Genomic DNA, 25,853 nt, shown 5'->3' with positions numbered 1-25,853 from the left:
AGAAGATGGATGGATGGATGGATTCCCTCCTAAATATCCAGTCTTACTAGCTAGATAGAAGTCAAAATAACATTGTTTTCCAACCCTGGGGATGGAAAAGGTGAGTGTAAAGGAGAGTGATGAGAAGAAGAAATTATATTGATGATATTCATTGTGATTAAAAATATGACTGTGACAAGACAGTTTGAGAGTAGCAACACCACACTGAAGCAGCTCTTGTGCCAGCAAAGATGTTAAAACAATACCTAATGGCGGACATGTATTAATGAAAATAGAGAGAAGTTGCTGATGGCGTGTTTGACGGCAAAGCAGCTTCAAGGACATACTGTAGAAGTCAGCTTTCCTAAGACCAGCGTTCATAGTGGTTCTTCTCGTGCGAGCACCTCGCACCATAAGAGGTTAATATCCAACAACCAACGGGGCAGCGTGGCCCAAATGGTAGAGCGGTCGTCCAGAAACTCAAGGTGTCTTTGTATGAATTTAGCTAGCGCCATCCTAGTCACTGCCATTGTGTCCTTGGGCAAGACACTTCACCCACCTTGCTCCCAGTGCCACCCATACTAAAATGGAAAATAAATTAGTATGCAGCAATGCCGAAACAAACCAGTAGCGTCCATACAGAAAATTCCAACACGAATGCATACACTGAATTTTTAAATCTTACTAAATTGTTTTGATTTCAGCTGCAACATCTTTTTTTAACTTAAATGAAAGCCACACGTTTACATCGTTCCTACTGTTAGTATACCGCTGTTGTGATCGCATGCGCTCTGCATGCTGCAGCGGGGACTGGAATGGACTGCTTATATTGAAGGCTAATATTAGACACTTTTGAGCCACGTCGATACAGTCCGATTCACGTTTTTTGGTTGATATCTCACAATTATCAGTATCGGATCTGGACACCTCCCAGATTTAACAAGTTGTAACAAAATACATTGTATTTCATTTTAGTAGTTATAGTTTCAGTGCAGTTGTAGATTTCCTAGGTTGCACTGGGGTTGTTAATGGTTTCGCAACTAAGACTTCCTCAAAGTTAAAAAAAAATGTTCTCAGTGGAAAAAAAAGTATTTCAAAATTTTGACAGACATGACTTTAAACCCATTGTGCCTGCTTTAGCTCAAGACACAATCCTGCCAAACAGGAAAGGCTTCCATTACTTACTGCTAACACTACTTTGGTGAAGGTTGAAGAGGATCCCAAGATTATTGGTAAGCATTTCAAATCCATGTTTCATGCAGATAAATATTGTTCTCTTATTGTCCTCATAGCATTACTTTTAAGACTATAAAATATGGTTACCATAAGAACAAATGGCAAATGCTTTATCAACTGAGGATAAGCCTGAGTTGGTTTTTTTATTTTCAGTTTATTAACAGCTACAATACAAGTATCCATCCATAACAAGATACATAAATAGTTCCATAAAACATACTTTGGTTACAACTATCAAAATGTATGGAAGCCTTTAAGAAGCATTAAATAACCATTAAGTATTAATTTAATACATTATCAAGTCATCAGCGACATAAAAACTAGATAAGATCTGAAATACATTGTTACATTAAAAGGCTATTTTATGGTTAATTAAAAACTACTGTCAACGAGCGGGTAGGAAAATGTACCAAAAAATAAAATCTGCATCTGCAATATGTGGCCGGACAAAAGATTTAACAAGCAATTGGTACCAGTTTTTCTTGGTTCTGTGACAGAGCTAGTAACCTAAAATACTTGTATGTCAAATCAACGTTCTTTATTTAAACAAATTGAACATTTTTAATTATTTCTATGCCCTTTAAAAACATCACAATTTTAACAGCCAACAAGCTTTTTAGTAAAAAAAAAAAAAGATCTTTTAGAAAACAGATATTTGATCAAAACAATACAATAGGATGTTCTACAAATAACTACAGTAGTTTAATGAAGTGATGCAATATCAATGTACATCATTTACCTTGCAGAGCATACTTCTATGGTATCTCCTGCAGGTTGATTCTCCATCAAACACATCATCAGCAGCCTCTCCATATTTTCACTGATAGATGGCTGTCGTTTAGAATAATTTTAAAGCTTTTGGCTGACGTTATAAACTCATTCTGTGTCTAGTGCAGACTAACTGTGCCACGTTCGTACAGTACTACTTTGCCAAGTCGGCTACACACTCTTTAATGTTTTTTGATAAAATGATTTCTTCTATTCAATGAATTGAAGAAATCATTTTCAACACTTGCTTTGTTCCCCTGGAAAAACTAAGTTAATTATTGTCCGCTATTAGCGAACAAGCTATTGACACTGGATGTTTTGGTCGGCTCTTGTGTGGTCCACTGTGACATTTGCTATGCTTGTCACCCTAATTTTTGTTCGCAACCTAAGAACCTTGACAGAAAAGTTGTGAGCTGGTACCACGGTATAAATTATAATTTTTTTCAACAAACTCTTTATTTCCGACATTTTCATTCTATATTGAACTTGCTTGGCTATACATTGTTTTCTTGTTATACATGGTGTGATATTGTATTACAACTGATGACTTTCCATAATTACAGCTACAAAGACTGACCAAGAAGAAACAAGATTGAAGTAAACCACGATGCTCAATTTCATAAGCTTAGTTTTTATATTGCTACTTAAAAGAAGTTGTGCAGTGACAGCTAGCAATGCTTTCAGTACGATTCAAGTGACAACTGGTGAAATCAAACAAAATATCCGTCCTGAACAGCGCACAACAATCAGTTTCAATGAGTTAAATATGCTTGCTCCAAGTACTTCACAACCAATCAAGGCGGATCAAGTAGACGAAAAAATCAATCAACTCTGGTCAACAACTGATATCAAGTCAGATGGACACCCAGCAACAACAACAAGCTTTATAACTTTTCTAAAACGTACTTCATCAGCAGAAGTGGCAACAAAAGTCATAACAAGTACAGTACCTCTACTGCTAAGAATTTCCACCCAACACCAAGACAGTGGACAAACTGCTGTATTCTCTACAAGCAACATTGGCAACAAACATTTTTCAACAGACTCAAACTACAAGTCTACCACAACCAAATACCCAGTGCCTTCTGAGAGCAACCCTACTAAAATACCTCTGTTTATACGTGGTGATACAACACATTTCACTAAGGAAACAACAATTATCTTCACCACAAAGGCAAATAAAATTGCCCCACATGAAAACTTTAAGGAAGCAATTCACGGTGAAGTACTAGCCGGACTAATAAGTCTGGCTCTGGGATTGATGATAGTTGGTTTATTGGTCATCTATGTAAAGAAACACAAACTTCAGAAGCAAAAGATAACAATGAATGACTGGGCAGGTCCTACACCATTTGTCAGCGGTGGAGTGGACTGTGGACAAGAAACACTGAAGTCATCAAGCCAGATTTCTCTCACTACCTTCCTGCCTAAGAAACTATCCAAAAAGATGTCCTCTCAACCAGAAATAATGGAGGAGTTGGATGAAATAACTTTAGCATCTACCTTTGGAGGTATAGACTGAGGGAGTAGTTGTTAAACAAGACTTAGACACAATTAGGTAATGAGTTACTGGCACAAAAAAGAATGTGCAAATTCTGTCATGTCACAGCTTAAATAAAACAAAGCACACAACAAATTCTGATTCTAAAATAAGAAATGTTCTCATTTTTAAAAACATGATGAGCCCAAGCAAATGTAACAAGTAAAGGCTTAAAATACAACAGAGTTTGGAATGGACTGGTCAAAGCAAGGATCATGCACATATCTCACGTTTTCCTATCATTGAATAGATGGATAAAATGGTCAAATGGCTGTTATTTTACTAATTTGGCACTCTGTTGAAAGTTAATGAATGAGTCACTTTTTGTTTTCTAACAGTGGAATATGTTTAAGTCAATCATCCTTGGACTGTCTATTGTCAACATAAATTTTGTCGACATAACTAAAACCAAAACTAAAACAAGGCATTACTTGCACATTCACTTTGACACTTTGACATGAATAGGTGATAATAAAGGATTTTTGAATGCAGTCTGTTGACATCCTTTTCTTCAATTGAAAAATATTCTTATTTTTATTCTTCTGTTTTCATATATTCTATCTATATCCTAACCCTAACCCTACTTTTTTAACAGAGTTGCTCTGGTAAATTTGTTGTATACAATGACAAAAATTTTCGTTGATGCGCATATCTTTTTTTCCAGTGACTAAAAATATATTTTTAAATCTGTGCATTTTGTTAGTTTCTGTGGTAGAATCAAGGTTAATACTGTTATATTTGCATCCTTACTTTACATTGAACAGTAAGTCAATGTGTGCTGTTGATATATTTAATGCTGCTTAGTGATAATAAAGACTTTAACAACACGTGTCAGGTTGTCGACATAAGCAGAGCCATTTTTTTTAACATAAATTACCTTTTGGGGTCAAGAGATGGTGTGGCTTGGATGGTAAAGCGCCTGTGCAAGCATCTTGAGGGTTTCAGGTTCAATTCCGGCTTCTGCCATCCTAGTCACGTCCGTTGTGTCATTGAACAAGAAACTTCACCCACATGCTCCCAGTGCCGCTCACACTGGTGTATGAATGGAAATTAATGTTCGGTGGCGATCAGAAGGTGCCGCTGGTGCAAATTTGCAGCCACGCTTCAGGCAGTCTACCCCAGGGCAACTGTGGCTACAAATGTAGCTTACCACCAAATGTGTAAATGTGGAGTGAATGAATGATGAGTTTTCAGTTCTCTGTGAAGCGCTTTGAGTGTCCAGAAAAGCGATATATAAAGCTAATCCATTATGATTATTATTAAATTACTCGTTGGAGTCTCAAATTTCATTGAATTATTTTTTTCTTCAAGAAAATCACTTTTTTGTAATAAGAAGATCATGGTGCAGCAGAACTTGATGAGTTAGTTAACATTGATTGGCTGCTGACATAAACAACTTCCACTGTACTAACTTCATATAATTTAGTTAATTGTTTATGAACATGATATTGTTGATGACGTTCATATATTTTTTTCTAAACTTCATAGAAAACAGAAAAGCATTTGTTTCAGTGTCTGTAATGTCTAAACTGGAGACTTTACTGTACAGTATATTTAAAATAATTAAAAACAGATTACATTTTTCCAATTTACTACCTGGGGAACCTTAAAACCTTGCTACTTCAGATTCCAAAAATGAATTGTCAAGTCTTACCTGCGAGCTACATAGTAGAACACTGGATTGCCAGTCTTTGAGGTCCCTGCCTGGTAGAAAATGTTGAGGGTTTTCAAGGCTTTAAATTCCTCTTTTTCGTGTACCTGGTGCCTACAAGATAGAATAGTATTTATAAATCACATTTACTTGCAAATAATTGTTTATTGTTTCACATTAAAATACAGCACCTTTATGTAAAGCATCCCTTATACTGTGTCGATGGTTCAAAACAATGTGCATGAGGTAGTAGACTGAGAACAATTGATGTAGTGAGAAATTAGCTTTTGAAAAAAACTTCTCACAATTACGAACTGAAGTATGATATTTATTTTAAAAAAAGTCCCTAACTACGAAAACTCCAAAGAGACTGTCTGTACCCCGCACGAATAAAAATTTGATGAAAAAATTGTGCAGTGAAATAAAATTCAGTATCTTATTTTGTCTTGCTACGGAGCCCCTAAAGGGACATGGAGGATTGCGAGATCTCGCAATAAGGTTTTTTTTACTATGTCAGTGAACCGGAAGTGAAGCAGACACAGCGATGGAGGAGCGGGAGCGAGCGGGAGCCTACCCATCATCTGTGCTCTGTTGTGGGACCATAATACGTCAGTTGCAACCATGGAGGACGATTTGGAGTGGTTCTTAGTGTCTTTTCAGATGTCTCTCACTTATGTCAAAGCCATGTCTACATGCAAGAACGGATTTGATGTGTTTATATGTTAGGCCAATACTAAAATAGAAATCAATAAACTTCTCCCACGGATGATGGGTAGGCTTCTCCATCGCTTTGTCTGTTTCACTTCCGGTTCACCATCGCTGTGTCTGTTTTACTTCCGTTTCACTGACATAGGAAAAAAACCTTTTGCGAGATCTCGCAAAACATTCTTTTCCCCCCCATTTCCCTTTAGGGGCTCCGTATCATGCAGATAGCAGAGGCAATTTAAAAATGTTTCCAATCATTTTAGCTCCACGTAATAAGAGAGGGAATTGGGGTGAGTTTAGCAGAAGATCCAATCAGAACTACCGTAATTTCCGGACTATAAGCCGCACCCGACTATAAGCCGCACCAGCTAAATTTAGGGGAAAATACAGATTGCTCCATATATAAGCCGCACCTGACTGTAAGCCGCAGGGTTTTGATGTGTAATTACCGTAGTATATAGGGGTTCCTGCTACCACGGAGGGGATTGTCGGGACAGAGATGACTGTTTGGGAATGCAAAGCGTCCCATTTATTAACTATAAATCTTTCAATCATTCAATCAAACTTTCACATCTTTGACATGGCGAACAGCATTCGTGCAGAGTACAAATAATACAACGGTGCAAAGTAATACAAAGTGCTCGCATGTACGTTATCAAAATAAGCAGCCTACCGGTATATGAAAAGTCAGCCTTTAATCATTGTGTCATCGTCTTCCTCCTGCGTACTAAAACCACCGAAATCCTCTTCGTCGGTGTCGGAGAAGAACAGGCCGTATATAAGCCACACCGTTGTATAAGCCGCAGGGACCAGAACGAGGGGAAAAAGTAGCGGCTTATAGTCCGGAAATTACGGTACAGTCTTTGTGACATAGAGGTGTTGGTATTCCCGCCACAAAATTACACCATATATTGCAAAATTGTCACAGGTTACATCCTGCTATATGTCTACGCCTGGGAGAAAAAGAAGAGTAGACATATGGACACATTTCATGTTTGACGCTCTGGTGAACAAGACACTGTGTAAGCTACAGTATGTGGTGCGATTATCACCTCCAAAAACATAATTAAGTTGAAGCGACATAAAAACATAATTAACTTGAAGCGACATCTGCAGGCGTGTCGTCCTGACAAGTAAAGCGAGTGACATATTGCATAATAATTGTAATTACAGTCAAACCTTTGTTAGCCACCGCACAAATTACCCCCCAGAGAAAAGTAGTGGTATAACCTTGTCAGTGGCCACTAATTCTGCATCTAAAAATAGTTTGTTTTTACTGCGTATAGCAGCCACCAACATAAAAATTTGTTGCAATGATGCATGATGTCGATAGATTGAGTCTCGACCAATAAATTCACCTGGTGCATTTGCGTTGCGGCTGTGAGTTTGCTGCGTGCAGAGCGTGGCACGGCTTTGCTCGACGAGACAGCAGTAGAGATGACACCGACAAGTTCTCATAGTAAAAGCACGCATTTGAGTGAGACAATGGTATGTAGGATAAATTAATCAACAAACAGCACAATATGTGTTTTATGTTGCACGATTGCACCAACAAAAATTCCTAGTTTGTGAACCCGTTCTCAAACAATGGCAATAAAACTATTCTGATTCTGATTCTGAATACCTAGAGTAACTGATGAAGGAGAAGAAAGGTAGACTTGCCTACATAATTTTTCACTCCTGATTTTTACGGTTTTAAACGTGGGCTGTAAAGAGAACCTACAATATTATTAAACCCAGAGAGTTTTATACTGAAAATCAACCAGATTTTTTTTTTAATGCGTCGTACTTTGGGTGCTGCTCTACCTTATCTGTGCAAAATTGCTGTAGCACTTAGTAACGTGCTATTATTTAATGATGACACTCGCTTGTGATTGACGTGAACCTACTATGGGCGTTCGCATACGCAGTGGGCATACTACACTTGCGTCGCCGTCGACATAAAGTTAACGTCCCAACGATAGTCACACACACACTGGGTGTGGTGAAATTATCCTCTGCATTTGACCCATCCCCATGTTCACCACCTCGGAGGTGAGGGGAGCAGTGAGCAGCAGGGAGGCAAAGGGTCCCATTTTTATAGTCTTTGGTATGACTCGGCCGGGATTTGAACTCACGACCTTCCAGTCTCAGGGCGGACACTAACCACAAGGCCACTGAGCAGGTTATATTTTCCCACACCAACAAGCACTCTCCCTAATTTGTTCTTAAACTTTCACAAATCAGCAGGCAGCAGCTCTCTACTCTTGTGGTCTCAGCAAATCATCGCCATTACTCAACCTCTCTTTACCCCGTGTTTACTAATCCAACGCTTCCCATCGTATCCAGCTTCACTTTACCTGTTTGCCCGGGGTGGCCATTGTAGACAGGTTTGACTGTACGATGTTTAAAATAGCGATGAAAATGGACTGAATCGCAAATTACTTGAAATTAAAACCCCATTATTTGAAAGCTATTAGGAAATAGTGTTGAGAAATGATCAAATACATTTGTATTTGCAGGATCGTCACAAAAAAGGGATTAAGTTAGGCTTAAAGCACCCATGATTGTCACATACACACCAGGTGTGGCAAAATTATTCTCTGCATTTGACCCATCCCCATGTTCATCCCCTGGGAGGTGAGGGGAGCAGTGAGCAGCAGGGAGGCAATGGGTCCCATTTTTATAGTCATGATTCGGCCGGGGTTTGAACTCACGACCTACTGATCTCAGGGCGGACACTCTAACCACAAGGCCATTAGGCCAAAGACGAAGCAGTACAATAGGAAATGTGTGTGAAGAGACTCTTACCTGGTCATGAATTCCTCAAATTTAGAACTGGTCAGGTTGAGGCTGGACCAGTGAGTGTCAGCCACGGGTTTGTGTTCAGGAGGCCCTAGATAGGCCAGCAAGGTTGCCATTTTGTCAAAAGGACGCCTGCCCACAGCTTTATGGTCTCTACAAAGGCATTCAAGATTTAACTATTTTAATTAGCAAAGAAGTCACAAAGTACTGTTACTATGAAAACAATCAAAAAGATTGCTGTGTAGTATTAATTCATACTGTACATGCTAACCTGTTGCTGGAGAGGTACTGGCCAATTCTCTCTTGGTTGTTCCATAACAGTCGATGTAGTGCTAGCACATTACCATCACTGATGAAGGACAGACTGTGGTTCACAGAGTCACTGGGTGGAGAGTCTGATGCTATGTCTAAGAAAAAACTGTGGCAACCAGGAATAAATAAAGACCTCAATTAGACAGAAATGTGAAGCCCTTCACAAAGAAATTAGCAATTCGAACAACCTAATTAACATGGGAAAAATATGTTTCTATTCAGTCAGTACAATCGTTGAAATTTCGATATTGAAAGTAATAAAAAACAATTAGGCAGTAAGGAAATTCCAGTAGTTTAGTCAAAGGAGCCCTATCTTGCTCATTTTAGAGGCAGATGTTGAATCCCAAATGGATATTAGATATAATTGGATAAATATAGGAGAATCCGGCATCAAATGGTTCTTTGTCCATTTAACATCTGTCCCTGAAGTGGCGAGAGCAGTGACTGTGACAAAAGGTGCATTTCTGCTCTACTTCGCTTTACATACAAAATGTTTACAAAAAAACTAATTATTGTAACCATTTTCAATAAAAATGACAAACAGTACTGAACAGGGGTCGTTGGCAATTTCCATGCATAGACTTCTAAAGGTGTCATGTAAGAAAGATCTCGGGGAAATGTTGTGAAGTTTTTGTACCAAATTGTTCGCAATATTTGGAAGTGGAATAATCATTAAAACAGGGATAATTTAAAATCATAATATGACTCTTCCACATAAGAGTACATTTTAAACAAACATAAATCTGAAAAAGTTTAAACTGTAGGTTAGGGCCACAAGTTGAAGTAGCCTGCACCAAATATCTTCATACACAAAAGCCACTGATAACGATAAACTATTTTAATGTTGGCAATCATTGGTTAAAACACTCAATGAGTGTCATTGCCATCAATCAGGGTCTTACCTCCGAGCTGAATCAAAGTTGCTCTTCACAAAATCATTGAAAGGCCTCATGTGCTCTTCCTTTGTAAACAAGACATGGTTGGCGATGCTCTGCAAAATCTTAAGGAAAACACATAATTAACATGTTAATGGGGACAACCATAACTATAGCCCTCCGCTAATCTAAGATCTACAGCAACGTAAACAGAACAGAAGCACCACCTCAGTCAATTGGTCTAGGCTGCATTGTCTATGGTGCCCTCTGTAAAGCCTAACCCAATTCCCTATTTCTCCTTTTACTAAACTTTAATTCATTTAAAAACTCTCCTTTTCACTAGACTAGAGGGAGGGTTTTTTTCCCAAGATTTTGAGAAATTCCAAAGAAATGAACTGTGTAAAAAAAATAATTAAATCTTACCTCTCACATCATACAGGGTAGGACTTTTCAGATTACTCTGGATTTTTGAGGGGTGAGCTGTGTAGTGGAACACACTTGCAGCATTTCTGTTCGCTCACCATGTTTAAAACGAATTTTAGATTAACTTATAATAAAAATATTTATACCTAAAAAGCACCCATTGACAGCACTCGCGTGGTTACTTTATGTGACCCGGTTGGTATACTTTGTGTTAAGAAAGGTTGAGTCCAAGTAGTTAGTTGAATTGCTGGGACGCACTGACGTCACGTCCAGCCTGCGTCATGTCTGGCCCACGTCCCGCCCAATGAATACTTGTGGTGCTAAACTAGCTCTGCTTTCAATGGGTACTAGGCGCCATTTAGCCTCTAGAAGACAAAATGCCCTATACTTGTGTTATTTTTGGCTGTATAAACCGTTTAAATCACTGAAAGGATAAACGTTTCTTCAGAGTTCCTCGAGAGGTTATTAAAAAGTGCAGAATAGTACAAGATTTGTGGAAACGGCGACGAGAAAATCATGCAGCTCACACTCTAGTCCTTTGGTTCTCAAACTTTTTTTGTCATCCCCCACTTTGGACAAGGGGGAGTTTTCAAGCCCCACCTGCCCCCATCGCCCCAACAGAACGCTAATGCCAAGGTTAACATTTTCAAATTTATTGAACATCAAGTAACGTCAAGTTGTATACATTCAAACTCAATAACATAAACGAACATCAAGTTCAATAATAAATAAAATAACTGTGCAGCTGTGGTATAACTTGCATCAAGTTCAATAATAAATAAAATAACTTGCATCAAGTTCAATAATAAATAAAACAAGTGTTATAACTTGCATCATGTTCAATAGTAAATCAAAAAAAGTGTTATAACTTGCATCAAGTTCAATAATAAATCAAACAAAAGTGTTATAACTTGCATCAAGTTCAATAATAAATCAAATAAAAGTGTTATAACTTGCATCAAGTTCAATAATAAATAAAATAAAAGTGTTATAACTTGCATCAAGTTCAATAATAAATCAAATAAAAGTGTTATAACTTGCATCAAGTTCAATAATAGATCAAATAACTTGCATCAAGTTCAATAATAAATAAAATAAAAGTGCCACTTTGCAATCATTGCAAAAAAAAAAAAGGAGGAGCTATGCATTTGGCAAGACAGAGAATGAGCCTGTTTTGCACTGCACAGCTTTTCAAATCGGGGTTGCAGGCTTGACACTGCCACTCTTAAGTCATGCTCAATGTTCAGCTGAGACCTGTACTTCGTTTTGAGTCAAGCAACAGCTGAAAAGCCTTTCTCACACAGATAAGATGTGGCAAAGGGGAGAAGAATGGACACAGCTCTCTGCCCGATGAGTGGATGATTAGCGCGGATGGGTAGCAACCCATCCGCGCGAAAGTTTGTTCCGCTTAGCCCCGCCCCCATTATTTACTGTTGCTATGTCTGTCAAACTTTCGCTCCTACCTAGAAATTTAAAGTCTACAGGAAAAATAAGTAATTTACATTTATTTATATAGCGGATTTCACAGACAGAATCACAACGTGATTTACAGTGTGTATAGAAAATGAAAGCATAGTAAAAATAAAATCTAAGAATATAATAAAAAAAATAAAAAAAATTTAAAGTGAAATTTTCTCCCGTTCCTCGCGCCCCACCTGTCATGTCTCTATTCCCCACCAGTGGGGCGCACCCCACACTTTGAGAAACGCTGCTCTAGTCCAAGGGAGCAGAGTCGAAGAATGCATTAGTTTGCAGTGATCCCTTAAAAGTTTGTGTAATATACTTTTAACGATTATGATTTCCCATTTAAGTATTATCTTGATATTATTTGTATTTCCAAAACACATTTGCTACAAGTGTTTCAAAAAGCACCAACTCAGTGTGTCTAAATAAAAAAAGCAAATGTGAGCAAAACCTAAAAGAGTTAAGCTTTTACCAAATGCAACAATCATATATGAAGCTTTCAGCACATACATAATGTTGACATCTATAGTTATATTTTGCTAAAGACGGGGAAAAACACGCTACTCGTAAACGGCGCATGCAACAGCAACAAACATCAGTTGACACAGAGTTAAATCATGAAATGCAAGCTTACCCGAGCAAAAACGATGCATATTTATCTGGGAAAGTCTTGATACCAATTTCCTTGACCCGGTCACACAAAGAATTTGTAGACCTCAACGCTTTTGAAAAATGTCCATCTGTTTTGTCATGTAGAATTGTGTCTGGATAATCGTTTGATATGTCAGGGAATGCAACCGACTTAATATCACTTGACAAATCTTTTTTTGATAAAGTGTAGGGATCTATTTCATTGCACGGATTTGCTTTTTGCAGGAAGAATTAGGCATCTTTTATACCAGACCTGGGCCTTCTGCGTCCCTGTCCGGCCCGCGTGAGGCCAATCATAAATTACAAAATACATTTTAAAAAAGTATCTATGTCGAGTGTGCAATACAACGGTGCTGCTTTTGTTTTGAAAAGCGTTATTTGTATTACCTCCGTGTGGACGTATGCGCGTGTGTGTTTGTGAGTGAATGTGAACAGCGGGCAATCACAAATTACAAAATAAAGTTTAAAAAACATCTATGTCGTGCGTGCAATACAACTGTGCTGCTTTTATTTTGAAAAGTGTTATTTCTGGCCGTATGTCCGGGTGTAACCTGTGAGTGAAGGTGCACAGCGACAAGTGATGAGACGCTAAAAAGAGAAAAGTCGATGACGAATGCCGTGTTTCCAACAAGACATGGACTGCCAAGTATTTCTTTACAGAAATTAAAGGTAAAGCCGTGTGCTTAATTTGTGGTACACAGGTTGCTGTGTTTAAAGAATATAATTTGAATCGCCACTACACGACGAAGCACGAGGAAAAATACCGGAATCTGTCTGATGAAGCGCGCGCAAGGGAGGCTGATGCGTTGATGGTAAAACTGCAAACCCAACAAGGACTTTTTGCCAAATTTCACACCCCCAGAGATGCAGCTGTCGGGACAAGTTTCGTAATTTCTCACATAATCGCCAGAAAAAGTAAGGCGTTTTCTGACGGAGAGTTTATTAAGGAGTGCTTATTGGACTCTGTTGCGCTGATAATGCCTGGAGACTTTGACTGTTTTTCGCTGGCTTTGGATGAGAGCTGTGATCTACGTAACACCGCCCAGCTGCTCATCTTCTTACGTGGGATAACTACAGACTTTCAAATCACGAAGGAGCTGGCAGCCATGCAGCCAATTAAAGAGACAACCACAGGTAATGACTTGTTCACATAGGTAAATGCGTGTTTGGACATGTTAGGACTGAAATGGGACAAGCTGGCAGGTGTGACAATCCAATCCAATCCACTTTATTTATATAGCACATTTAAACAACAAAATGTTTCCAAAGTGCTGCACAACAATATTAAAAACAATATTCAAATATTATCCTTAGCTCCACCAATGACTGAATAAAAACAAAAAAATATTACATATAAAACCAATATAAAAACCAATATAAAATAAATATGATTAAAAACGATTTTCAACAACAGATGGTTGTCCAAATCTGACGGGGAAAAATGTTGGATGATGGAGGATAAAGTGACAGAAATTAACCCTGTGCAGAAATGGACATTTTTGCATTGTATTATACATTAGGAAGTGTTGTGTAAAAAAATAAAACCATCAAAAGCAATCTGCTTTTGTATAAAGTTAAGTTAGGTTAAATGAAATTATTATTATTATTTATCTTACGGTATTTCAAAAGTAATATTGAGCAAAATTTAATTGAAATATTGTCGGTGTGGCCCTCCAGCAGTGCTTGGGTTGCTTATGCGGCCCCCGGTAAAAATTAATTGCCCACCCCTGTTTTATACTCTGACTGTTCACGCGCTGCTTGCTGTACAACAGCCATCATAGCTTGGTCGACTACCAGTGGTTTTCACTTCCGGAAGGAAGTCACGAGTCGGAACACCAGCTATAATCATAATTACAATGGATTGCCAACCTCCTGAGCCCCATAGCACTGAGGGTCTCATTAAGGGGGTCCCGATACAACTTTTTCACTTCCAATACTTATATAACCTTGAATATTGGACAATACCAATATTGAGCCGATACGCACAAATCATACATAATTGTATTATTTTGTAGTGTGGATTGTTAGAAAAGGCTTGACTGAGTAAACTTACACTAACTAACCCATTGGTACTGGATACCTTTTGTACACTTTTGCCTTCAGTGAGTAATATACAATTATAATTATTTGATACTTGTTTATAGTAAACAAGTGAGCCTTCTAGAAATGATATAACACCCACATACTCTAGTCATCTTCAGGGGAGACTGGACGTTGCCTGAGGCTGAGCTAATCAGTAGCCACGATACTGAACACTGCGTTCTAAATGATTTGGATTCATATTATGGCCAATACTACAGCAGTATTAAAAATGTTAGTAAAATTTTGGAAAATGTAAACGTCACTATCCCAGCTGCACTGGGGAGAAGGCAGGGTACAGTAATTCAGTAATTATTTGTTTTTTATATGGATATACAGTCCAGGTTTCAGCTGTAGGGTGCTTGTCGTCTTAGTTTGTTTACATGGACAGATCCTCACAAGACGCTAAGTTAAATCATGAAATGCCACCTTAGCTGAGCAAAAAAACGATGCATATTCAGCAATAAAAAAAAAACACATTTCGGGAGAATATTTGCACTACAACACATCATAAACACAACAGAACAAATACCCAGAATTCCCTGCAGTACCAACTCTTCCAGGACGCTAAATAAATAAATGATAAATGGGTTATACTCGTATAGCGCTTTTCTACCTTCAAGGTACTCAAAGCGCTTTGACAGTATTTCCACATTTACCCATTCACACACACATTCACACACTGATGGCGGGAGCTGCCATGCAAGGCGCTCACCAGCAGCCATCAGAGGCAAAGGGTGAAGTGTCTTGCCCAAGGACACAACGGACGTGACTAGGAAGGTAGAAGGTGGGAATTGAACCCCAGTAACCAGCAACACTCCGATTGCTGGCACAGCCACTCTACCAACTTCGCCACGCCGTCAGCTACACTATTTTATTTGGTACAGGGTGTAATCATACGTGTGACCAGTAGATGGCAGTCATCAGTCAACATAAGAGCTAAGTCTCAAGTGAACAACACCAACATTTTAAATGCTCCATTGAAAATATAGAACATTACACATGGCGCTAAAAAATCTATCAAAATGTTTTAGTAGTAAATATTGTAGTGCCAGTTCTAACAAAGTAGTGTAAAGTTCTTACTTATATCTGTCAATAAACTTGCCATGAAAGCACTAAATACCGGTGTAGTGAGTTTACATTATTCACCCAAGGAACTTTAGTTATTAGAGTTCAAATCGGACGTTTTTTCTCGGGACACATTTCCGGTGTGGTTGTTTCCAGATGAGGAGATGCTGCTCCGTTATTGATTGAAGTAAAGTCTGAATGTCATTAAAACAGTTAGCTCCATCTTTTGACACTTCGTCCACTGAAGGTGATCCACGTAAATAAGAACGCCCACAAAACGGTGCATCCTGAAGCGACTGTCAGAAAGCGTCTTAAAAATTATCTGTGAAACATTATCTATGCAACATTTTGACCAAAGAACCACCATTACATGTTATGTAACAAGGAAGTGTTTTCAATTTAGAAAAAAATAATAATGCGCCCTATAATCCGGTACGCTTTATATATGAAAAAAGATTAAAAATAGACCATTTATCGGCAGTGCGCCCTATGGTCCGGAAAATACGGTATATTTGCCGGGTCAAATTATTAATAATTTATTATTGGTCGACTTCAAAGTAATGCACTTTCCGGTACGGTTTCTTAAATTTTGATTCCCCGAAAGTTTTATCCATCACAAATACTGCATTTGTTTTCTTTTGTGTTATTTTTTTAATTAATTAAAACACGTTTAAGACAACCATTTTCCAAAACACAATATAGAATGTGAGATATAACAGGATAATGCATACATTTATAATTTGTTTTCAAAACGCTTACAAAAAGTGGCACCCCAAAAACTTACTGTAGGACCCCATTTTTATGACTTGATGGGGTCCCTGGGACCCATGTTTGAAGATTCCTAGCGCCAACACTGATATTTAGCCAGGAGAGTCTTGATACCAATTTCTTTGACCCAGCCACACAAATAAGTTGTTGGCCTCCATGCTTTTCCAAGTTTTCATCTGTTTTGTCGTGGAGAATGACATCTGGAGCACCAGACAATCAACCCTTGCGTACTCAGAGTTTGCCCACTGCTTGCTGCAGAAAAGCAATCCACCACTGTTTTTCATTCCCAGGAAGAAGTCACGTGACCAAATTCAAACAATAGTGGAATATAAAATCACATACTGAGACTAATACTATTAAACCATTAACTATTTAACAACTAAGATATTTATTTTATTATCAATGTATTTGTAGCCTCATATTTAATAGTAGTATGGATTGATTCATTGATTCAATAGAGAAGCATGTCAATAGGCTTAAAATGACAATAATCATAAAACATTTTTTTTAATGAGAATAGTCTTGATGTTTGATGGAATAGTTGTAAACCCTGTAAGGAGGCCCATGACATTAAGAGTTTGAAAACCCCTATCATACTGCATTGAAAAGCAACATTAAAAAGCTCAAAAAGAACCCCCAAAAACCCAAGTATATAGACTAGAAGTCTATATCGCTGTATTGCTACCTTGCTCTGTAGGGTTAGTGAAGAGCAAGGCAGTTCAAGAAATCGACAATTAAGAAGTACAGGGCTTTTTTTTTTACATTTAAGTAGCAAGAAACTTGATCCACTTTTTGTACAATTGCAATTAATTTAAATTGATCATTTGAATGCATTGTTTTTGACTTAAACATTTTTTACTGTCATCTAGTAAGCCTAATAACTTGATTTATTGAGTATGTCATAGTCAATTCCATATCATAAATGTAGTACACAATATACATACAAATCTCCAAAGAACAACAAAGAAAGTCTTGTGCTCAAGGGCAATATTACTATTTCACAAAAAAAGGAAAGAAAATTAAATTAAGAAAATTTAAATTAAACATATCTCAAAATGGTAAGGGGAAGAAGTATAAACTTTTTGAATCCCACCTCTTTTACATAGTTAACTTTAACTAATAGCATCCAGTTTCCTCTGAACCACATTTTATCACATTTATCTGGATTTACATAACTCGATTTGCTCAGATTAATGTTTTACAATTACTTCAATATATCAAAGTACATTCACACTTACATTCAAAACAAGCCTAGACCTCACTATACCAAACAAAAATACTAGATTTGTATAATTTCTGAAAATGCTCAATGTTTGAACAGTATTTGACCTCGTTACTAGGCTGTTCCATATTTTCAGACTGACACAAAAACTTTTCCTTGTGGTTTATATTTTGCCGTTCCTCTGAGGTTATACCCCACATCTCTTTCTATGAATAAACTTTGAATATTTGCAGGCAATTGATAACTTCTTGCTTTAAACATGATAAGCCCTGTCAAATATTCTACCAAATCAGGATATTTTAACAGTTTTTACCTTAAAAATAAGCTCTTTGTGTGGTCCTTGAACCCCACATTATGGATAATACCAAGTGCCTGTTTTTGTAAGATTGTTAAGGGATGTATGTTGGTTTTATAATTATTTCTTCAAACTCTTGCACAGTAACTTAAGGATAATTGAGTGAATAGTATAGTTGCTGGAGGGATTTTCCATATACAGTTGCAAGAAAAAGTATGTGAACCCTTTGGGATTACTTGGATTTCTGCATAAATTGGTCATTAAATGTGTTTTGATCTTCATCAAAGCCACAACAATAGACAAACACAGTCTGCTTAAACTAATACCGCACAAAAAATCATAGGTTTTAGACTTAGACAAACAAGGGAAATTGTTTTTTTATAGGGCAAGACACCTTTAACCAACACATTCATTAGACTCCATGTTGTCTGAGTCCTGGCTCCAATTAGCTCTTGGAGAAGTCCTTAGCCGAGGGGTTCACATACTTTTTCCACCCTGCCCTGTGAATGTTTACATGTTGTGTTCAATAAAAAGATGAAAACCTTGTTTTTTATGTGGTCTTAGTTTAAGCAGACTGTGTTTGTGTATTGTTGTGACTTAGACGAAGAGCAGAACACATTTTATCAACAATTTATACAGAAATCCAAGTAATCCTAAAGGGTTCACATATTTTTTCTTGCAACTGTAGCTCTTGCCAGGCTTTTGCCAGCACTCCAATGCTTCTTTATAATTTCAAATAAATGTATGTGCTTTCCAATTTATTTTTTCACAAATTATTACTCCGAGGAATTTACTTTGCTCGACTTGCTCAATGTTATCCCTTCAATCATGATTTTTTATTTGTATATTTATCTTCTTATTTCCAAATAGAATGATATATGTTTCCCTAAATTTAGAGACAACGTGTTCCTTTTCAACCATGAAAGAACTTGTTCCTTTTTCATCATTTACTTTATTTTTAAAGTTAGTTTATCAATAAGTCTATTCAAGTTACAATCAGGAAAAAAAAGTTTGTATCATCTGCAAATAAGACCAGCTTTGAGCATTTTGAGACATTACGCAGATCATTAATATATAAAATAAAAAACTTTGGACCCAAAACTGATCCCTGCAAAACACCATATGGAATATGAAGACATGAAGAGCAACTATCATTTAACTTCACAAACTGCCGCCTGTTCGTCAAATAGGTTTCCACACACTTGTAAGCCACTCCCCTGATTCCATACCGTTCTAGTTTGTTTAATAGAATGTGATGATTAATGGTGTCAAATGTTTTTTTTTTAAATTTATGAATACTTCTATTGCAATTTGTTTTGGTTTAAAGAATTGGTATTTTCTACATTTGTGTCAATTAATGCTAGTGAAGTTGAACTTTTAGCACGAAATCCATACTGGCATTCAGAAAGTAATTTGTGTTTCTCTATAAAGTTTTCCAATTGATTATAGAACAGTTTTTTAAATATTTTTGAAAATTGAGGCAGTATTGAAACCAGTGTTGTTTTCGTCAACGATGACGATGACGAAATCATTTCGTTGACGCCACTTTTTTTCATGACTATAACGAGACGGTGACGAGATAAACATGTCTCTCTGATGACGAAAACATGACGAGACGTGTGTGAGTTTTCGTTGACGAGACGAGAACGGACGAAAATCTTAGTGGGTAATCTGTCAGACGTTTAAAATGCATGACATTTCTGGTCACGCCCACCAACTGGCGTGCAGCGCACAACGTGCTCAACAGGTCAGACTGTTGTTACTCGTCAGGCAATGGACCGTGATGGCGGCGGCAGTTTCAACACAGGGGCTCAGTGGTCGCAAACGTAGAGATGACATATGGGTGTATTTTAAATATAACCCAGCAGATAATAAAACAGAGTGTATTGTGAAGGAAGACGGTGACAAATGTGGCCACAAAATATGCGGAAAAAATACGACCACCTTAAAGGCCTACTGAAATGAATTTTTTTTATTTAAACGGGGATAGCAGATCTATTCTATGTGTCATACTTGATCATTTCGCGATATTGCCATATTTTTGCTGAAAGGATTTAGTATAGAACAACGACGATAAAGATTGCAACTTTTGGTATCTGATAAAACAAAGGCTTGCACCTACCGGAAGTAGCGTGACGTAGTCAGTTGAACATATACGCAAAGTTCCCTATTGTTTACAATGATGGCCGCATGAAGTGAGAGAGATTCGGACCGAGAAAGCGACAATTTCCCCATTAATTTGAGCGAGGATGAAAGATTTGTGGATGAGTAAAGTGCAAGTGAAGGACTAGTGGGGAGTTGAAGCTATTCAGATAGGGAAGATGCTGTGAGAGCCGGGGGTGACCTGATATTCAGCTGGGAATGACTACAACAGTAAATAAACACAAGACATATATATACTCTATTAGCCACAACACAACCAGGCTTATATTTAATATGCCACAAATTAATCCTGCATAAAAACACCTGCGTGTTTGTTATGCTAGCTCCTAGCTCCTCTGCTAGCTCCTAGCTCCATAGAACACGCCAATACAATTCAAACACCTGATCAACACACACAATCACTCAGCCCAAAAGACCGTTTACCTAACCCAAGGTTCATAAAGCTTATATATTTTTAAAAAGTTACGTACGTGACGCGCACATACGGTCAAGTTATCGAATGTTTAGCAGCCAAGGCTGCATACTCACGGTACCTGATATTCAGCTGGGAATGACTACAACAGTAAATAAACACAAGACATATATATACTCTATTAGCCACAACACAACCAGGCTTATATTTAATATGCCACAAATTAATCCTGCATAATAACACCTGCGTGTTTGTTATGCTAGCTCCTAGCTCCTCTGCTAGCTCCTAGCTCCATAGAACACGCCAATACAATTCAAACACCTGATCAACACACACAATCACTCAGCCCAAAAGACCGTTCACCTAACCCAAGGTTCATAAAGCTTATATATTTTTAAAAAGTTACGTACGTGACGCGCACTTACGGTACGGTACGTGTTATGCTAGCTCCTAGCTCCTCTGCTAGCTCCTAGCTCCATAGAACACGCCAATACAATTCAAACACATGATCAACACACACAATCACTCAGCCCAAAAGACCGTTCACCTAACCCAAGGTTCATAAAGCTTATATATTTTAAAAAAGTTACGTACATACGCAAAAAAAAGCCAAAGCTGCATACTCACAGTAGCACGTCTGCGTCTTTGTCATCCAAATCAAAGTAATCCTGGTAAGAGTCTGTGTTGTCCCAGTTCTCTACAGGCGTCTGTGTATCCAAATCAAAAGTCCTCCTGGTTAGAGTCTCTGTTATCCGAGTTCTTCCATCTTGACTGCATCTTTCGGGAATGTAAACAAAGAAGCGCCGGCTGTGTACTGTTGTGGCTGACTACGTTCGAAAAATACGTCCATTTCGCACCGACAACTTTCTTCTTTGCTTGCTCGGCTTCCTTCTCCATAATGCAATGAACATGATTGAAACAGATTCACGAACACAGATGTCCAGAATACTGTGGAATTATGAAATGAAAACAGAGCTTTTTCGTATCGGCTTCAATGTGGAAGGCATACCCGTGTTCGCCGGGCTACGTCACACGCATACGTCATCCTCAGAGGCGTTTCGAACCGGAAGTTTAGCGGCAAATTTAAAATGTCACTTTATAAGTTAACCCGGCCGTATTGGCATGTGTTATAATGTTAAGATTTCATCATTGATATATAAACTATCAGACTGCGTGGTCGGTAGTAGTGGCTTTCAGTAGGCCTTTAAGGCTCGCCACAAGGATATTTTTTCGAAGGTAAGTTACAAATGCTGTCAACATAATCGATAAATGTCATAGTAAGCTAATACATTAGTACGTTTTCCACATACTCCTGGTGCAAATGGGCTGCTAACTTCAGGCTAAAGTTAGCCTTTGTTACGCTAACGTCAATTCATTATGTGTGTGTTACTTTAGCAGCATGTTTAGCCATGTTTACATTCAGTGACGGTGTGGTTATCTCTTTGTGAGTACGTTCTGTCAGCACGTAACTTGATATGTTAAACAGGTCGAGTTACTGTTATACGTAGAGTCTGCTAGCTTTAGCCTAAAAGCCACAAGTGACGTTGTGCAGCCCCATTAAGGAATCAGGAATTAATTGATTATTTTATTACATGGTTTGCACAAATTAAAGAGAGTGGGGTTGATGATATCTGTTGTAATTGCACTGGCAGACAGGGCCAAGTTGAGCATATGTGTTCCTCATCCATCACTCATATTTTGAGCATGTTTATGTTCATTGTACTTTAACAAATTCTGAGAAATAAAGCCACAATTGCTGAAGTAGAATGTTTTTGTTTTTTGGAGTAATGAACTTTGATTCCACTGTTACCACTTTATCTGTGTGTAATACACAATCCTTGGATCAGAAATTTGCTGTTGGGTGGAAACCTTTTATGTCTAAAACCATTCCTTTGTTATTATTTGTGAAAATAGCAGATCTGCAAGCTTACAATGGGTTGAACTTATAGATCTGCTGCTATTTTCACAATTTATGTGTGACACTGCCCAACAGCAATCTCCAATACTTATTGACCTAAATTAATTTGTTAAAAGACTATACTTATATACTTATATTATACTTTTTATTCTTTTTTTTTGGACTAAAACCTTTTTGACTTTTCATCGACTAAAACTAGACTAAAACCCTTTTGAGTTTTCGTCGACTAAAACTGGACATTATTACTATCACATATAAAAGTGACTAAAATGTGACTAAAACTAATAAGCATTTTAGTCCAAAAGACTAAGACTAAATGTAAGATGATTGTCAAAAACAACACTGATTGAAACAGGTCTATAATTTGTGAAGAGACATCTGTTGCCAGTTTTATACAAAGGAATGGCATTTTCCATTTTCATTTGATATTTGTGATTTCCTGAATTAAGCAGATCTATATTGTAGTCCCCACAGATGAACATATTTTTGTGTGTCTTTTGAGAGAAGGTTTCCTCCATCCAGTTTGTAAACTGTTCAAGATTAGACCCTGGTATTCTACAAACTACTTACTATTAAATGTTTCTGTTTTTCTTTAATAACCTCAATTGTTATACACTCCAATACATCATCAATAACTGCTGTCGTGTTATCAATAATTTTGCATTTCAATGAATTGTCCACAAACGCAAGTTCTCCTCCCCCCTTATTGTGTCTATTTACCCACATAAATGTATAGCCTTCTAATGCAAAATTCAACTCTATCTTTATTAATCCATGTTTCTGTTAAGGAAATTATATTAAATGGTTGTCTGAATTGCTGTAAGTAATACTTAATTTTATTCAAGTTTGCATTTAAACTTCTACAGTTAAAGTGCACAATCGATGAGGTCTCATTACAATTGAAAGTCAGCATGAATTGCTCATCTGAGTAGTAATTACATTCTTTGTTAATATATGATAATAAGTTATTGTCCGGGTCTATTTCATAGTCGACTTCATGCATATTGTGCTCAGTATATTCAAAATTGACCAGTTCTTGCTGATGTTGTACACGTGTTGCCAATATAGTCTCTCCTGGTGAGTTTTGAATGTCTCCAGTCAATGGCATATTCATAAAGTGTCTGTGTGTATCTGTGTTACCTTCCATCTTCCACATTCACATGTACTTATTCAGTTCCTCCACTTTCTTGATCAGGAGCACTTTAACCTCCTCCGGTGTGCAATTGAGCTTAATGAAAACTTTCCAGTTGCTGGTCCATGTGTTCTGGATTTTCTTTTGCTTCCTCAGCTCTCTGGCTTTTTGCAATTTCAGAGTTCTGTTTTGTGAGATGCTCATTAACGTAGACTTTAGATCCTTTTAATTTTCGTCCTTCTTTCAGAAGAGCAGTTTTCAGTTTCCTGTTCTCGAACCTGATGATAATGGTAGTGTTGCGAATAGCGTTGTCACTTCATCCGATAGAAAGCTAAGTGACGCTTTGATGTGCTGAATGTCATTCATTGTGAATTTCCTTTTGAACACCACAGCGCGGACTTGGGATAGATGGCCGCTCGTCACCCAACAGCTGTTAGCTTGTAGCTTAGCGGCTAGGTTTCCAATCACTGCTCGCTGACTCTATACAGATCGTTCACCGTCCTGTTTAAGGCCATACAGGTTTGTCCCTTTTATGATAAAGTCAGGCCCTTTGGTCCTGGGTATGACTCAAAACTGCATCCGGTGATGAGGCTTAAGTTCGGGAGTTTTGGAGAAGGTGGAGTTACCCCTCAGTCATCATTGCTCCCAGGTCCACTCTGACCCGGGGTGGTAGTACCTGTCAGGGTCCCAGCTATGGGTTAAATAGCATTTCAAAGACCTCAACGGTGGAAGTGGCGGAGGATGACACTGCATGTCACAACGGCACTGAAGGCGGATGAAGGCTGCAACAGAGGGTGGTCTCCAGTCGTCATGGATCCATGCCACTGGATCAAGGCCCCTCTCTGCCAAGGACCGTGTGGTGGCTGCAGGCGCATCAGTCTCCCCACGCTAAAAGACGTCACGCGCAGGCGTCCTCCCGAATGGGAACCCATCCATTCTGAGGACAGTCATACTCGACTACGAGTGACTGCCGATGATGGTGATGATGAAAGTCAGGCCAAAATTCTTAATTCAATCCGACAGCAAAAGTCCAGATTAAAGTCAAACTTTTTACCCTGTTGTTTGCAGCATTACATTGTCATGAAACCGGTTTTGGAAGTTGATTGACCGGAACATTTATTAAAACTACTTCAAATGGAAATTAATATGTTTAAGTCTACATTTTCTTCTACCCATCTGGATGTGCACACACACAGTATTTTAATACAATTGAATTCCTAAAAAAAGTTTTTGTTTACTAATTTTTCTGTTTATATTGTCAGACAATAAAACAAAAATACTGATTGAAAAGTGGCCCATTAAGCTTACCTGTTATCTTCAAACTCTCCCTTTACTGAAATCAAAAATATGTTGCATCTAACAAACTCGGTTAACGGCTCGCCCACTATAACGCTAATCCTCTGAAAGAATGCCTAGCATAGCATATCCAGGGAGGAAACGCGCCGAATATGGTTCCACACTTCAAGTAATTTGTTGCAAAGCATTTTTTATGTATCTAAAAGTATGTATCTATTAACAATTACAGTAAGTAGAATTCTGTCCAAATGCTATTCTTTATACTTCTCCTATTTCTAAATGGTGAATATCATATCGCAGTGAAATTGAAGATGAATGGACACCCACAAATACTCAACAACCAAAAGTGCAAAGCTAATGTTCATGGAGTAACATTCAAAAATTAAAAAGCGACATCCTTACCTTGGACATGAGTTTTAGACCTCGTTCTATCCTGGGCATGGGCTTTTTTTCCAAGATTCCTGCCTCATAAGGGGATACGATAGCCGGATTGACAAAACGAAGAAACATGGCACTGCCCACTGCACCAATACTGTTCTGTGGGAACCTCTGACTCACGACCTTTGTGAAGGAGTATGAAAGAAGCAGGGGGAGTTGAGAAGTGAAGAACAAATGAGAAATGTCAAACAAATACAAATAAAGTAGACATTTTGGCAAGTACACTAATATTTGGCAAAGACGATTATATCATGAACATTTTAAATGGCACAATGAAGCCATGATTAGAAGTATCAATATTTGTAACAAATATAATACATTTAAAATGTGAATAATGACAAGACAAATGTTGGATTTATGTGGAAGAACAGGAAAGAAAAATATAGACAACGTTTTAGCGAAAAATGTTGGTCACGGTTTCTAAACATGCTGTAAGTTTGTCTCCGTCATCTTGGATTACTGCAGTACAATATATACATAAGTGTTATGCATTCAACCTTTGGGAATTAGGGAATGATATCATTTTTATTGCTTTTTGGATTGATACATTTCCAATATATATACTAATGAACAACCGAGAATATTGCGAATGGCCTTGCACAGCAACTCATTGTGAAATATTTATGAGATAAAGTAATTTGAAAAATATTAGAAACTTAAATACACCCCATGAA

The 25,853-nt window shown here is 37.8% G+C and overlaps 2 protein-coding genes across 4 annotated transcripts in view; one reads left to right on the top strand and one right to left on the bottom strand.

Moving 5' to 3' along the window:
• The window catches only part of nf1a (neurofibromin 1a), a 223,215-nt gene that overhangs the window by 54,064 nt on the left and 143,298 nt on the right, over positions 1 to 25,853 (bottom strand). For all 3 annotated transcript variants that reach the window (XM_062067866.1, XM_062067868.1, XM_062067867.1), the window contains 5 exons: positions 25,144 to 25,302; positions 9,878 to 9,975; positions 8,935 to 9,081; positions 8,670 to 8,816; positions 5,178 to 5,288 (listed from right to left, as the gene is read on the bottom strand). In XM_062067866.1, coding sequence (XP_061923850.1) covers positions 5,178 to 5,288; positions 8,670 to 8,816; positions 8,935 to 9,081; positions 9,878 to 9,975; positions 25,144 to 25,302 — 662 coding nt within the window. The remainder of the gene's footprint in view (positions 1 to 5,177; positions 5,289 to 8,669; positions 8,817 to 8,934; positions 9,082 to 9,877; positions 9,976 to 25,143; positions 25,303 to 25,853) is intronic.
• Positions 1,032 to 4,081, top strand: LOC133663855 (uncharacterized). Its single transcript, XM_062068568.1, has 2 exons — positions 1,032 to 1,211; positions 2,547 to 4,081. Exon 2 carries the CDS (start codon positions 2,591 to 2,593, stop codon positions 3,503 to 3,505), a length of 915 nt encoding a protein of 304 aa, XP_061924552.1. The 5' UTR covers positions 1,032 to 1,211; positions 2,547 to 2,590; the 3' UTR covers positions 3,506 to 4,081.

This window comes from Entelurus aequoreus, linkage group LG13 (assembly GCF_033978785.1).
Source record: "Entelurus aequoreus isolate RoL-2023_Sb linkage group LG13, RoL_Eaeq_v1.1, whole genome shotgun sequence".
Lineage (NCBI taxonomy): Eukaryota > Metazoa > Chordata > Actinopteri > Syngnathiformes > Syngnathidae > Entelurus > Entelurus aequoreus.
The sequence above is the reverse complement of the archived record's forward strand: the minus strand, read 5'-3'. Positions and strand labels throughout refer to the sequence as shown.